We start from the raw sequence: 16,813 nt of genomic DNA on the forward strand, positions 1-16,813 counted from the left end.
AAGGCAAGTGTCTATACGGGGGAAACCCCTGGGGATTCGGGCATACCTTATTTTTAGCGCATCATTTTATTAATTGCTTGTAACGCGCAAGAAATCATTGTATTATTATCACCATTCACAAACGAGTTGAGTGTTGTGTGCACTCGCGTAGTAGCACGCAAACAGTACTTTGGGATGCGTGTAAATTACTGGAAAGCTTGTGACGAAAGTTAAAAAAACATCACTTAGTGACGGGGGGGCAAATGCCTCACCTTCCCCCCCCCCCCCCTTGGATACGCCACTGATATCGTCCTCGTGACAGATACCACAAGTCCGACCTAGACCTCACATATGTGCTGTTTACAGTGGATGTGGAGATCACACACACACACACACACACACACACACACACACACACACACACACACACACACACACACACACACACACACACACACACACACACACACACACACACACACACACACACACACACACACACTCACACTCACGCACTACAGTACAAACACATACGTACACACACTAACATGGTGTTGCTGTATCTATCTGGTCATTCATAGTGAAATATGGTAGTTTAGAGTGACTATTCTCATGATGTAACAAGCTGCTACTCTTAGGATAAGACTTGTGGCTGGAGGTAGCTGTCATGTACCTCATCTGGTGACTGAACTCTCACGACATGCAATGGTCTTGTGGTGGTCGTGTAAGAAAGTGTGGTGAGATCTTACTATGTGAAATACATGAAATAAACCACAAACAATTACAGGCTGACAACATGTCAATATACAAACTGTTTACACACACAATACACAAACAGTCTCAATGTATACTAACACATGAGGTGTTCTGTCTACACAATTGTGTAGGAAGAAATAAAGAACACTAAAGACTTACTAGTAACTCAAATACCACCATATAACCTTTGATGGCTGACTGTTCTGTTAGAATTTAGACTCTATAGTGGTGTTCGGACTTAATTGAACTGCTTTCATCAAGTTGGTTCAATCCAAACTGTTTTCAAAGCGCTTCACATTCTTCATGTGTCCACACCAGAAAAAAAAGATAAACTATTTTCAAACAGAAAGTGCATGCTTACAATGATAATTTGTTCTAATAGTTAAGCGACTTTAGCGGAATGGAGTTGTTAATTTTGGTGATGTTTTTCTGGTTAAGAATGTATTGGAAAGTGGTGAAGAGTCTAGAAGTTTAAAACAAAAGAAACTAGTCAGGAAGAAGCGTGTTTCGCGCTAACCGAGACAAAGGCAAGTGAGACTAATCAGGTACAGGTCATGCCACGACTGAGTCCCTAGTGGGATAACAATTAGATAGACGTTTAGTTTATAGCTGAGTGAAGTGGATTATTTCAAAGCGGTTTGAGGTGGTTCAAATCACATCAGAAGGTGAGTTGAAAATAACTAGTTTATAATAAAGCACTTTTAAGTGCAAATGAATTAAACTGATTTGTAACCGGTTTGAAAGCAATTTATAGCGACAGTGCGCACACCCCTTATTTAGACTGTTTTGGGTGAGTAATAAATCTCATATACTCCACCTTATTTTCTATTATACTCCACACCTTCAGGCACAATATAACATGTGTTCAAAATCTAGGTTTATCCAATCACTATAAATTGTTCACATGCAGTAATTCAACGAGCGCTATTATTTTGTCACATGAGGACTCATACATAGTTGCCATGGAGCTAGTATTATTGTAAGAAAACCAGCTGCTTTGCCGAGCCTACAGCAGAAACAGCCGTGGATGAAGTAAGTAATCTGAAATGTGAAATAGAGTCTAAAGGGCACAATGTGGAGTCTATGAAATTTATAAACCCTCAAGCCCTAAGTAGTGCCCTCGCTTCGCTCATGTGCTACAGCCCTAAGTAGTGCCCTCGCTTCGCTCATGTGCTAAAGCCCTAAGTAGTGCCCTCGCTTCGCTCATGTGCTACAGCCAGGGCCTTCGGGTTTATAAATTTCATAGACTCCACATTGTACCTGTATAACTATTACATATTCATCCTTATAGCAGTTAGTGGCCATGACTGGTCCAATAGGTAATAGGGTGGTCTGATGTCAAATCAATGACAACCAGTTTATAATCCACTCTGATGTTACTAGTGGACCAATACTGATTGTAAATAACTATTAGAGGGTGGGAGGATGCTTTCCGAGGTGGTTGTTAGGCATGTGTTCTATTAGAGTTTTTGCAAAAAAACATGTGGTGATCCCTATTATGAACCCACTGGATCATGACAATAATGATGATACACTACACAATACAATATCAACATCACACAATGAGGTGATAACTTACATGTGGTGATCCCTAATATGAACCCACTGGATCATGACAATAAGGATGATACACTACACACAATATAATATCAACATCACACAATGAGGTGATAACTTACCAAACCAGACTTCTGTACTTTCTTGCCACTAGCAACATCTGGAATGTGAAACAACATTGTGAGATTGTCACTGTACTGAGACCTGCTATAATAAGGTCACTGTGTACAATGTCAACTAGCTAAATTCAGCATCTACCATATATGAGACCGGATCTGCGAAAACCTGACAAGCCTAAATTTTACAGTATAAAGCATTGAATACATTGGGTGAAATACTTGCATATTATTGAAAATTATTTGTAAATTTTTGAACTCTTTCTTAGTGAAGGAAGGGGCTAACAATATAAACCTGGATATTATCTTATTCACCTGAGTTGGAAAATCTTTGTTTCGTTGCAGTAGACCCAAGGATACGCCGCAAGTTATCAGTGTTTGTTTATGTAATGTTGAAGCGATTGTATGCGATCAATTTTTCTTCACGATTTTCACCTTTGTATGCAGTGAAGAAGGGGGAGTATAGGAAAAACTTACCCAGTAATTGATTCCCCTGTTCATAGTGAATACGATGGTGAAAATTTTAGCTCTGTACCTCAATCCGTTGGTAAGTTACAACTGTTTTTGTAAGGGCCTGTAATTTATTTTCCATATACTTGCTGTAAAAATCGATTTTTCTGGTGTTGCTACTTTGTAGGGCTGTAACTCCGAAAATTATTGGCATATGAAACTGAAACTTTGCCAGAGGGTACACTTGGCTAAGTAGATAATAGTTATGTAATAAACAGGAATTTGAAAAATGCATGATTATGTCTGGTTTTCGCAGATCCGTTCACATATAGCGGATTGTTTTTGAAGGGTTTTCATTTTCAAATATTATGAAGAAGCTCTTTTGAATTCCCAATACCTCCTGCTTGAAAATAAATTCCCAAAAATAAAAGTAACTGGCTTTCACATGACTGGCATGAACAGTATTAGTTCAGTACTAGTGATCTAGAAATTTCAGAGGGGTCTCAGGTTTGAGGAAGTTTTCAATAGCTGTCAGAGGCAAATCCAGACTTTTTGATAGGGAATTCCACTCTGGAATTGCAACTTCAGCCTAGCTTTAAGTCGAAGACAAACAAAAAGAAAAGAAGATAACTATTAGCTGTTGAACACTGTAATAATAATTTCAAAGCCACGAAGTTTGGCCAGTAGAAAAAGTCCCAATATGTATAACTCTTGGTGATGTTATTACCTGTAAATAAATTAGGGATATGCGCTATCTTAAAAGGGAGTTTCAGTTAAACATTGCAACCCCCCCGTATCCGCTACTGGAATTATAGCAGTCAATTATCCCAATTCCTACATGGCTGTACAATTAGAGTGTTCTGTCAACGGGTGTATGTTCTATTAGAGAATTTGAACAGATTCTGTTTAACATAAAAAGAATGTATTATTTTTCAGTTTTACAAAATCTGGTAGACCATTATTTCAGATAACTTCTAGCAGCTGCAGCTGTCATCATTTACACAACACTACAAAATTTTATTATATTGTAGCAACACTTCTCCAAGTAGGCCAGTGAACAGGTTTTCGATCAATGTGTAGTTTTAGGTTACAAAATCATGTAAGGTACCCCACCTAACGTTGCCATGTAGGCCAGCATTGTGTAAACACAAAAGTTCTATGTGGGCTTAAGGATTAAGGTACTTACCCTTTTAGGAATGTCCATACCAGCATAATCCACTGATATTCTGTTGATCACCTTCACCCAGTCATCTTTGAGTGACACGGTACAAGCCTGTTGGATGATAAATTCTGAACACAGTTTAAAGTTGCAACAGCAAAGGTCACATTTCTACACACACTTCATGATAGACACACTAACTTACACTACATATTACAACAAGTACACAGAAAAATTTGGAATTTTCAACTAGAGTAGGGATCATAGCACGTTGATAAAAAGTACTGAAACAAGTTGGAGTAGTGCACGATATTAAATCACAGTGAAACAATAAGAAGTGTTAAATCCCTACTTATTGTACCTAATTCCATTATGGTACCTTGAGCACGGTAGGGATATAACACTTCTTATTGTATTACTGTGATTACATATCATGCACTACTTCAGCTTGTTTCAGTACTTTTTATCGATGTGTTATGGCCCCTATTCTAGTTGAACATTCTAAATTTTTCTGTGTACTTGTTTGTTAACTTTTTTGTAAATAATTATTATGACTGGTGAACCCATGCATATCGCATCTGAAATGGTGCCACGCGCCCCAGCTATATCAATTATTGTCTGAAAAGTGAAGCATCCATTATGGTTTGTTGTCAGCTATGTTCAACCTGTTACACAGCATTTCGGATCAAGAACTGTTCGAAATGCACCTCTGCAATCCATGCATGCCGAAACAAAGAAATGGTGCCACACACCCCAGTTATATCAATTATCATCTGAAAGTGAAGTATCTATTATGCTTCGTTGTCGGCTATGTTCAACCCATTACACAGCAGTACAAATCAAGAACTGTTCAAAATGCATCTCTGCTATCAAAATAACTACTATGAAAAATACAGATGATTCCTGTTACGAAGTGAAACCATCACGTGCTACCGCCAGATCGATACTTTTCGCTGTCAGCAAAGATGAATGGGATACAAAGGAGGACACTGGTAAGTCCATTGTATGTACTGCAGTATGCAAAAGGCACCTCTCGGGCTGAAGCGACATTGAACAGTGAAAAATTCAAGCCCATAGCCTTAGCCGCTATCGAGTTATGCTTGTCTGAAGCATCAGTCAGTTACTCAGTCAGTCAGTAAAAAACTTCGTTAAATAAATATATTTTAAAAATTCCGTAGCAACTTGTTGAAAGCGTTTTGAGTCAATCTGAAAGCTTGTTTGGGCTTAGTTTTACCTAACCAGTACTACCTCATCATCGTCAGGGAATATTGAGGCTGGTTTTTGGGTGATGTTATTTTGTGGGCCATGCCTACTCCTTTGTGGTCCCTACTATACAGTACAATGAGCTCACCTGAAATGTGAATACCCTGGTAGTGGATATTTGTTTTATTTGTGTTCTGGATTGTGTACTGAATGTGTCCTCAAGTGTCCACATTAACAGGTTCCAGTGTGATATGGAACAGAACAAAGAACCCCTCTCTGGCTACTATTGGATAATGACTTACTAAGTACAAGCACATGTGACTTACAATAAGGTCTTCTTTCCCATACTCTCACAATCATTGATCTTCTGTAATAGTAAAAACAAATGTGACTGGGCCTGCGAAAACAGGGCATGTGGGCACATGATTTTTGCCTACTTTTTCAAACTTCTTTGACTCATAATGTTTTATACCAATATGCTATGGCAATGAAATTTTTAACACTTAGTGTGCATTTAATTGGTAATATGATACAAGTTACAGAATGCAAATATTCGGTTCCAGTATTGAGTTATGACATTTAGTGTGACGGCGTATAGTTTGTGCCTACATGCCCTGTTTTCGCAGGCCTGGTCACAAATGATGAATTATTTGTGTGTTTAACCGTACGTATGTCAGCATAATACAGTAAACAGTCCTTGTACATACGTACTAATAAATATGAAATATAAACAACCACATTTTGTGTTCACACTGGACCACATTACCTTATCAAATACCCTGACAGGAATTAGTTATAATAAAAATATTACCATACACATGTAATACAGTACAGAAGCCATCTATGTATACATGTAGCTGAAAATGTGTTAGGGCTAGTAATATCCAAAACACCCAAGCTGTAAAAAAAAGTGCGGCCCTGAGAAAGGCTATGGTGAAAAAAGATGTGAAATCCAAGGTGGCGGCCAAGAAATGGCTGTGATGGTAGGTAAATGGTAAAAATTTTAATAACGACAATTCAGGTGAATTTAGTGCCAAGACCAAGCGGCACCAAATTCACCAGAATTGTCGTTATTAAATTTTTTTACCATTGACCTACCACCACAGCCATTTCTGATTTCACATCATTTTTGACCATAGCCTTTCTGAGGGCCGCACTCTTTTTTACAGCTTGGCTGTTTTGGATTAGATTTCACTTCTTTTTGTATTTGTTTTTCTTAACCTATCTTTTTTGCTATACCACAGGATGAAGAAAAAGATGAAGCAGATTTTAAATACTTAAACTAACACTGATTTCATCACTAAATGTACAAATTATATATAATACATATCAAGACACACGGTAGTGTGTCGTGTGGCCCAAGAAGCCGGCGAGTAACACCCGTGAGTATATTGACAGGAAGAAAGAAAACGGCCTTCCTCTTCACAAACCCCATCCTGTCTAATAAGCTTTGTGCCCAATCTCTTGTCAACTCTATATGTCCTCCATTCGTGGCCAGAAGATTGCTATCCTTCCTACGAATAATCCCAAGAGCTCCAGCTATAGCAACGTCTGTCGTCACCGCACCTCCTCCTTTAGGCCCCTATTTGGTGATTATTAGTTTCTCATCCAGCCTTTCTAATTATTATGATGCGGGCGGGAGGGTATTACCATTATGCCATTATTTTATAATATTAACACACTGATGTACAGACCTTGTCCAAATTGTCTTTCTTTCTTACTACAAACATTTCCTTCACTACTTTTTGTGATCGCCAACTGTTTTTCGACAGTCAACTGAAACCCTGCTTTGATGAAGTCGATAAAACACGATTGCAACTAGCACTACAGCAATTTGCTAAGGAAACAACAGTTCTCTTGGTGATATTTAGCGCATTGTAGCGTTCATCAACAAACAATTATAACAGTTTGGTATCACGTGTTCTTCTGAGCATGCACAGAGTAAATAATAGCTTACCATGCGGTAGCTTAAGAAGGATGCGGGCGGTGGATGAGAAACTAATAATCACCAAATAGGGGCCTTACGTGTATCCAGCAAATATGATTGGACTTGGCGGTCTAAATCTGCCCCTAGGTTGAGAGGCCTCCCCATTTTGGCGGTGGGCAGTGTTTTTACTAGCAACTCCTCGCCATTATCCTTTTTCTTCGCCAATTCTTCGAGATAACACGTTTTCCATCCACGCACTGTGCTTTCCTTTAGTGCATTAGTGGGAAATTCAGGTGCAAAATGAACCAACGCTTTAACAATACCGTTTTCGGCTGCATATTTCGCTATAATTGCCTTCTTATCATCTGGTACCCGTAAATATGGCTTACGTTTCCCTCTCGCTTGAAGTGCTTTTGAAACTTCCACATTAGCCTCTCGGATAGAAGAAGACGGTACTTCTTTACTCAGGGGACCATTTTCGTCAGGCAAAAACACAGGTGCAGACGATTCAGTCTTGGCTCGCCTCTTGAAGTATTCCAGCACCGCCATTTAAATAATACGGTAATAGTAATTTTTTGGATAATTAATTTTTTAGCGGGAAAACTTTCGTGGTTTAGCTCAAAAATGCGAAAAACGCGAAACTTTCGCCCGTCGAAACTTTCCCCGTTTACGGTAGTCTTATGACAATAACATAGTTTCAACAGTGACTGTTCCATTAGAATACATCTGCAATACAGCTCTAGACACACTCACACAGACACACACAGAGAGACGCACAGACAGACAGACAGACAGACAGACACACACACACACACACACACAGAGTTCAAATTGAGAACACATTTTTTGTTGACTGCAAAGCGAGTACAGAGAGGAACCTTAGTTAAAAGAAAATTTTACAGATAAAATATTCTTTAAAATTTTGCTACTGCATGCATATCAACAGACACACAACTTCACACTCTACACAACACTCGTCACATTAAAATGTTGCCACAATACTGGACCTTGTTAGGCCTTCAAAAATTCTGTCACTTCATTAAAACATACAAGGTGTGTTGTTCCTCTGGTATACACTGGACACTTTTATACACTAAGATGTGAGGAGTGATTGTGGGTTTGAGTTTGTGTGTGTTATGATGAGGTGGAGTTGTTAACAACATGTCATTTGTACCCTAACAGGTAGAACAGGAGTGTCAGTTCTCCATTTAATATAACTGTGTAGATTACTTCCCCAGTTAATACCAGGTCCCCAATAATAAAGCTGGTCATTTTCTAACTCTTAAAACTCACACATATAGTATACCTTAGTAACAATTCACTGGAAAATGCACACACTGATAAATCGACTTTTACACTTAACCTCAAACAGATTACTGTCACTCTGGAATAATTAGGCTACACAATTTGTGCTATTATATTTGTGATGTAATAAAGATAAAATGTTACCTAGGGGTTTACCCTGTGACCAAGTCAAAGGTTGCCATGACAACAATGTTTATAAAATTTAAACATGCTACAAACTATTCATAACTCCTTCCCAGGTCACTGCATTGAGCTGATAATCAATGTTACAACATCTAAAACTGATGTGAGTTGAACATTAATAAATTGACTACTGTGTCATATTCATTCACTATCGGTCTAGTCCTTCATAACAAGTCAGTGAATGTTGTTATAATTATTTATCCTTTTCTGAGTACACAAATGATATGTTTTCTATTGTTGGATGGTTTTAGGGTTTGTATATTTGTTCCAGCTCTACCATATGTACATGGTCAACACATGACTACTACAGTACTACCTTCACACAGACGTACAATATTTGTATAACACACAGACAGACAGACACACTTACCTGTGACGGCAAATATCTCAGAGGAGGTGACAACATGGGTGACAGGTTGATACTCTCTCCTAATCACTCTCTTCTATATCATCCATGTAATTATTTGCCTGAGGGGACTGCTCCTCCCTGCCTATCATATGATCCTTATAATCCCAACCCTTAGGGTATATAACACTGGTCCATTATTGTATGTCTCTAAGGCCCCAACTTGTTCATCACTCTTAGGACTTGTTAGATGAGACTGGAACCAGGCATCTGACCATGAGGGTGTTCTGCGTCCGTCATCTTGTAGAGATCATGTGATCTGACTATCTTGTACAATTGGTGGTGGTCAGCACTACTTGAATCAACCTGTAACAGAACAAGTTTAATGAGACACATATGACAAGTTAGTCAGTATGGTGTATGTATAACTACTCTATGATGACCATGGAATTATTGCGTTGTAACACAATTTTATGAAATGAGCTACACAAGGACACAGTTATTAAACTACACTACTAGTGTACATGGTTGAGAGGTAGAGGATGACAGATATACTACACAGTTAACAAAACTATACCATTGACTATGACACAATTGTGTAGTCAGTCAAACACACAAGATAAACAAGTGGTTAGTGACATGTGTTATCCTGGAAGTAATATTTGTAGACCAACATGTAACACAATATATGTGGCCCGCTGAATAAAAACCTGACTAGTTTGCATAATTCTGTTTTTGAGAAAAACCACATTGAAATACATTAGGCAAAAAATGCGTACTATACAAAATAATTTTTATATGCATTTTAATTGCTTCAGTAAACAGTGAAACAAGGCTCGAATCGGGATAACTAAGTGACCAACAGATTTACCTGCTAATGGTGAATAAGAATATCTTTGTTTTGTGCCATGAAGCAAACATGAGTTTAGGCATTTGTTTGCGTTGTGGTAAAATATTACATAAACGTTGCCGTTTCTAAATTTAAACAACTTTTTTGCTTAAATGCATGGATGTATGTAGGGCAAATACCATACCTTGCTGAATGCCCCAATTCATTGTGAAGACAATGAGCCAAGTTCCATCTCCATAGCTTGTTTCCTTCGTGAGTTCTCATCAATTAATTGAGTGCCAGTAATTTTTTTTCCTGTATAGTCACTGTACAAATCAATTGTTTAGCACTTCCTGCTGTCTATCACTATAACCCAACAACTATTCGCCAGATAAGGCTGAAACTTTGACAGCCCATTGTTTTTTCCCTCTGGATGGATAACAAAGAAGTTCTAAATGGAAGTTTGATAAAAATGCAAACTAGTCGGGTTTTCGCTCAGCGGGTCACATATTAATAACAGGTCAAACAGGTTTCCAGTTTGAGATAGTCAAACCTTCTTCCAGAGCAATACAATATTTATCACAACAGCAACAAATGTTGCTTCTTGCAGCAATCCCTCTACCTGCTGGTCTGAGCTGTCTGTCTACACATGAACAACTCTGGCAGTTGTGGGAAACACAGTTATTGTTTTCAGTCAACCAACACTGGAATGTCCATGTACCACTCATACACTCAGCTGGGGCAGGACTAGTAACACACAGGAGGACTGTACAAGTCTTACAGATAGAGGACACACAACCTGAAGTTCCAGAATGACTGCTAAAATGCTACTCAACACAATGACAGTTAGGTTTGTATAGCTGGGTAGACTACAACAATGCGAGCAAAATTTCTTGTTCAAGATAACAACAGCAATAGTACACTGAAGGAGTAATAACAACGTCGCAACTCAATGTGTTGAAAACATCATTTGGTGCACATGATCATGTATTTCTAAACAAATACATATACAGGTGTATCTGTCTCTGATTTGTTCATCATGTTGCTGTTCTGATACTGATATACAAAAAACACAGCTGATATATGGCTTTTCCAATAACCAATCCAATTATAAGTGTAACACTAGTAAACATGTCAGATTATCAAGAGGATGTTGTCTTATTGATGTAGTAAACATGTCAGATTATCAAGAGGATGTTGTCTTATTGATGTAGTAAACAATGTCAGATTATCAAGAGGATGTAGTCTTATTGATGTAGTAAACATGTCAGATTATCAAGAGGATGTTGTCTTATTGATGTAGTAAACATGTCAGATTATCAAGAGGATGTTGTCTTATTGATGTAGTAAACATGTCAGATTATCAAGAGGATGTTGTCTTATTGATGTAGTAAACAATGTCAGATTATCAAGAGGGTGTTGTCTTATTGATGTAGTAAACATGTCAGATTATCAAGAGGATGTTGTCTTATTGATGTAGTAAACATGTCAGATTATCAAGAGGATGTTGTCTTATTGATGTAGTAAACAATGTCAGATTATCAAGAGGATGTTGTCTTATTGATGTAGTAAACATGTCAGATTATCAAGAGGATGTTGTCTTATTGATGTAGTAAACAATGTCAGATTATCAAGAGGGTGTTGTCTTATTGATGTAGTAAACATGTCAGATTATCAAGAGGATGTTGTCTTATTGATGTAGTAAACATGTCAGATTATCAAGAGGATGTTGTCTTATTGATGTAGTAAACAATGTCAGATTATCAAGAGGATGTTGTCTTATTGATGTAGTAAACAATGTCAGATTATCAAGAGGATGTTGTCTTATTGATGTAGTAAACATGTCAGATTATCAAGAGAATGTTGTCTTATTGATGTAGTAAACATGTCAGATTATCAAGAGGATGTTGTCTTATTGATGTAGTAAACATGTCAGATTATCAAGAGGATGTTGTCTTATTGATGTAGTAAACATGTCAGATTATCAAGAGGATGTTATCTTATTGATGTAGTAAACATGTCAGATTATCAAGAGGATGTTGTCTTATTGATGTAGTAAACATGTCAGATTATCAAGAGGATGTTGTCTTATTGATGTAGTAAACATGTCAGATTATCAAGAGGATGTTGTCTTATTGATGTAGTAAACAATGTCAGATTATCAAGAGGATGTTGTCTTATTGATGTAGTAAACAATGTCAGATTATCAAGAGGATGTTGTCTTATTGATGTAGTAAACAATGTCAGATTATCAAGAGGATGTTGTCTTATTGATGTAGTAAACATGTCAGATTATCAAGAGGATGTTGTCTTATTGATGTAGTAAACAATGTCAGATTATCAAGAGGATGTTGTCTTATTGATGTAGTAAACAATGTCAGATTATCAAGAGGATGTTGTCTTATTGATGTAGTAAACATGTCAGATTATCAAGAGGATGTTGTCTTATTGATGTAGTAAACATGTCAGATTATCAAGAGGATGTTGTCTTATTGATGTAGTAAACAATGTCAGATTATCAAGAGGGTGTTGTCTTATTGATGTAGTAAACATGTCAGATTATCAAGAGGATGTTGTCTTATTGATGTAGTAAACATGTCAGATTATCAAGAGGATGTTGTCTTATTGATGTAGTAAACAATGTCAGATTATCAAGAGGATGTTGTCTTATTGATGTAGTAAACAATGTCAGATTATCAAGAGGATGTTGTCTTATTGATGTAGTAAACATGTCAGATTATCAAGAGAATGTTGTCTTATTGATGTAGTAAACATGTCAGATTATCAAGAGGATGTTGTCTTATTGATGTAGTAAACATGTCAGATTATCAAGAGGATGTTGTCTTATTGATGTAGTAAACATGTCAGATTATCAAGAGGATGTTGTCTTATTGATGTAGTAATCAATGTCAGATTATCAAGAGGATGTTGTCTTATTGATGTAGTAAACATGTCAGATTATCAAGAGGATGTTGTCTTATTGATGTAGTAAACAATGTCAGATTATCAAGAGGGTGTTGTCTTATTGATGTAGTAAACATGTCAGATTATCAAGAGGATGTTGTCTTATTGATGTAGTAAACATGTCAGATTATCCAGAGGATGTTGTCTTATTGATGTAGTAAACATGTCAGATTATCAAGAGGATGTTGTCTTATTGATGTAGTAAACAATGTCAGATTATCAAGAGGATGTTGTCTTATTGATGTAGTAAACATGTCAGATTATCAAGAGGATGTTGTCTTATTGATGTAGTAAACATGTCAGATTATTAAGAGGATGTTGTCTTATTGATGTAGTAAACATGTCAGATTATCAAGAGGATGTTGTCTTATTGATGTAGTAAACAATGTCAGATTATCAAGAGGATGTTGTCTTATTGATGTAGTAAACAATGTCAGATTATCAAGAGGATGTTGTCTTATTGATGTAGTAAACATGTCAGATTATCAAGAGGATGTTGTCTTATTGATGTAGTAAACAATGTCAGATTATCAAGAGGATGTTGTCTTATTGATGTAGTAAACATGTCAGATTATCAAGAGGATGTTGTCTTATTGATGTAGTAAACAATGTCAGATTATCAAGAGGATGTTGTCTTATTGATGTAGTAAACATGTCAGATTATCAAGAGGATGTTGTCTTATTGATGTAGTAAACAATGTCAGATTATCAAGAGGGTGTTGTCTTATTGATGTAGTAAACATGTCAGATTATCAAGAGGATGTTGTCTTATTGATGTAGTAAACAATGTCAGATTATCAAGAGGGTGTTGTCTTATTGATGTAGTAAACATGTCAGATTATCAAGAGGATGTTGTCTTATTGATGTAGTAAACATGTCAGATTATCAAGAGGATGTTGTCTTATTGATGTAGTAAACAATGTCAGATTATCAAGAGGATGTTGTCTTATTGATGTAGTAAACATGTCAGATTATCAAGAGGATGTTGTCTTATTGATGTAGTAAACATGTCAGATTATCAAGAGGATGTTGTCTTATTGATGTAGTAAACATGTCAGATTATCAAGAGGATGTTGTCTTATTGATGTAGTAAACATGTCAGATTATCAAGAGGATGTTGTCTTGTTGATGTAGTAAACATGTCAGATTATCAAGAGGATGTTGTCTTATTGATGTAGTAAACAATGTTAGGTTATATGTAGTTTGGGAGGTTGACCATGTACAGTATAAGTGTACGAAGTGTATGTGTGTAGTCTAGCCTGTATTATAGACAATTAGGGTAAGTGTTCTCCATTAACTACAATCACTACCGCACACAACACTACCAGTGTGATATACACAAAGGGAATATTGGACATCATAACATTACAATAGTTTTGTTGCTTCAAAAACAATTAATGTAATATTATTACATGTCATGTCGTTTTTAATGGGAAGGTCAATAATAATATTCTCCCCAAAAGGACAACAAGCAATTTCTGATCCTAGTTAGTACTGGGCAGTACACCAGACCAGATATACTGGGATGCTGTATTATTACCAAACCAGGTCAAACAACTCGTTTACACTAGAAGCAGAATTCGAGCCATTGTGGTGTAATTCATTCTGGGGCGATTAATACTTCAGTGTAAACACATGCCTAATCGAGCCATGCAAATATGAATGGGGCTACCTACCTGAGGTGGTCCAGTTCAATTCAATGTGACTCACATCTGTGTGTAAACAGTTGTGACTTTGTAGTTCAATTTAACAGAATAAAGGTATGGACAGTTACAGCTAAAATGGCGACTGTAATGATGAAATGAAGTAACAGAAAAGTATTTAGATGACAATATGGAAAGACACCCTCTAGAACTACACTAGGACTTAAAGCAAACATGTACGTGTACGAATCAACAGTTAACTAACTACACAGAGTTGAGAGTAGTCGCCAACACTGAGGCCAACATTTATGCAAGAGTTTATCATGCCTGCTAGCCTGGCAAAATAGAGAGCACAAATCCTCAATCAACAACGTTTAGTTTGATACAAATTATAATAATGGGTTTAAGTTTTTACAGATTGGAGTGGGCCTGGCCTTTCTAATATAAACGGGGCTCAAAAATTGATCTGGATTGCACTGAAGTGATCCCATCCAGAGTGATCTGCAGTATAAACACATGGAGAGATATTCACTTTCAAATATACCAGTAATATTGGTATGAATGCCATTAGGCTATGAGGGAAGCCAAACATCAGGTCTTTGGTATTATGTGTTGATGGTTTGGTGGTGACCACTAGTCCTGCCTAACAGTAAACTGTGAGGTTTCAGGCTACACTGTGGAGCCAACCATTACCGAAAAGAGGGAAACTTTGGTGGGGGTAAACTTTGGCGAATAGCAAGCTAAATCGCATTTAGCGAAATAAACTTTGGCGAATTCAAGCTCAATCCATAGCTATAAAGATGCTAATCTCAGGTGCTATGAGCAATTGGCGGGTTAAACTTTGGCGAATTTGTAGCGAATCGCCAAATTCGCCAAAGTTTCCCTCTATATGGTACTTGTATCAATTATGTAGCAGTTAGCAAAATGCATTTAACCTGTTAGCCATGAATCAAGACACACGGTAGTGTGTCGTGCGGCCCAAGAAGCCGGCGTGCCACCCGTGAGTATATTAACAGGAAGAAAGAAAACGCAATTTTCACACCTATGTAGCTCTGTGATCCCTTATCCGATTGGAACCAAATTTGCTAGAGAGGTGCCGGCCAGTAAGGGGAGTCTACACACCAAATCTGAAGAAAATCGCTCCAGCCATTTCCGAGATACGAGCGAACAAAATTTCGTTTTAATTTCTTCGGTTTTTTTTTCTTCTTCTTCTTCATTTCGCACACTTCGCAAAATCCGCCATAAAACACGAATGCACGCTCGGATCGGGCTGAAATTTGGCACACTTAAAGGACTGATTAAGGCGGATCTGTGTACCAACTTTGGTAGGAATCCGATGAACATTCACGGAGTTATGACCGATTATTTGCGTAAAATAAGGTCGAAGGTCTGTCACGCCTACAGGGTAAACTCCTTTGAGGAATCAGTTGAAAATTGATATGTAGATGGAGCAACCATCGTAGGAGTGCCTTTTTGTGGTTTGAAAGGAATCGGAATAAAGACCATGGAGATATGAGACAAAACCCAACCTGTGTCAAAATTACGCGATCGATTTTTATGAATAAAAAAACTATTAGTTTTCGTGTCTACCAGGAAAACCGCTTAGAGCAATGAGCTGAAAATCAGTATGTAGCTGGAATAATCATCATAGAAAGTCCTTGCAGTAGTACAGAAGAATCGGATTACAAACTACTGAGTTATGATTCGAAAGGCAACTACGTGTAGCAAATGCGAGATCGAGATACTCTAATAGAACAGTCACCCTAATAAAGCATTCAGCTGCATTTATAATTTGCTCAATTATATTACATTGCAAATTATTCTGTAGGAAATTCAGTTACAAACAAGTCACCCTGTAGTCAGATCAGCCAGAAGAAGGTACCTAATAGAGAGTTCAGCTACAAAGAAACCATCATGTAGAGAGTTCAGCTCAAACAAATTGCCCTGTAGAGAGATCAGCTAGAAGAAGTTACCTTGAAGAGAGTTCAGTTACAAAGAAACAATCATGCAAAGTGTTCAGCTACAAACAAATCACCCAGTAGAAAGTTCTGCTATGAACAGATCACACTGTAGAGAGTTCAGTTAGAAGCAAGTTATGTTGTAGAGAGATCAGCTAGAAGAAGTAATCTTGTAGAGAGTTCAGCTACAAAGAAACCACCATGTAAGAGAGTTCAGCTGCAAACAAATCACCTGTACAGAGTTCAGCAGGAACAAGTCACCCTGTACAGAGATCAGCTAGAAACAAGTCACCCTGTAGAGAATTCAGCTACAAACAAATCACCCTGTAGAAAGATCAGGTAGAAGAAGTTACCTTGTAGAGAGTTCAGCTGCAAATAAATCCCATGTAGAGAGTTCAGCTAGAAACAAGTCACCCTGTAGAGAGATCAGCTAGAACC

The 16,813-nt window shown here is 37.4% G+C and overlaps 2 protein-coding genes and 1 long non-coding RNA gene across 18 annotated transcripts in view; 1 reads left to right on the plus strand and 2 right to left on the minus strand.

The window, feature by feature from the left end:
* Nucleotides 1-6,144, minus strand: part of LOC136246413 (uncharacterized) — a 339,040-nt gene extending 332,896 nt beyond the window's left edge. For 2 of the 15 annotated variants that reach the window (XM_066037830.1, XM_066037828.1), the window contains exons 1-6: nucleotides 5,855-6,142; nucleotides 5,547-5,602; nucleotides 5,369-5,503; nucleotides 4,045-4,131; nucleotides 2,415-2,452; nucleotides 2,315-2,367 (exon numbers count right to left, since the gene is read on the minus strand). In XM_066037830.1, the coding sequence (XP_065893902.1) occupies nucleotides 2,346-2,367; nucleotides 2,415-2,452; nucleotides 4,045-4,131; nucleotides 5,369-5,452 (231 nt within the window). In that variant the 5' untranslated portion in view covers nucleotides 5,453-5,503; nucleotides 5,547-5,602; nucleotides 5,855-6,142 and the 3' untranslated portion in view covers nucleotides 2,315-2,345. The other 13 variants (XM_066037827.1, XM_066037818.1, XM_066037823.1 and 10 more) reach the window with 11 other exon arrangements.
* The window catches only part of LOC136246420 (uncharacterized), a 423,931-nt gene that overhangs the window by 294,917 nt on the left and 112,201 nt on the right, over nucleotides 1-16,813 (plus strand). The window lies entirely within an intron of this gene.
* The window catches only part of LOC136246415 (uncharacterized), a 94,041-nt gene that overhangs the window by 20,778 nt on the left and 56,450 nt on the right, over nucleotides 1-16,813 (minus strand). The window lies entirely within an intron of this gene.

The sequence above is a fragment of the Dysidea avara genome, chromosome 2 (assembly GCF_963678975.1).
Source record: "Dysidea avara chromosome 2, odDysAvar1.4, whole genome shotgun sequence".
Classification (NCBI taxonomy): domain Eukaryota; kingdom Metazoa; phylum Porifera; class Demospongiae; order Dictyoceratida; family Dysideidae; genus Dysidea; species Dysidea avara.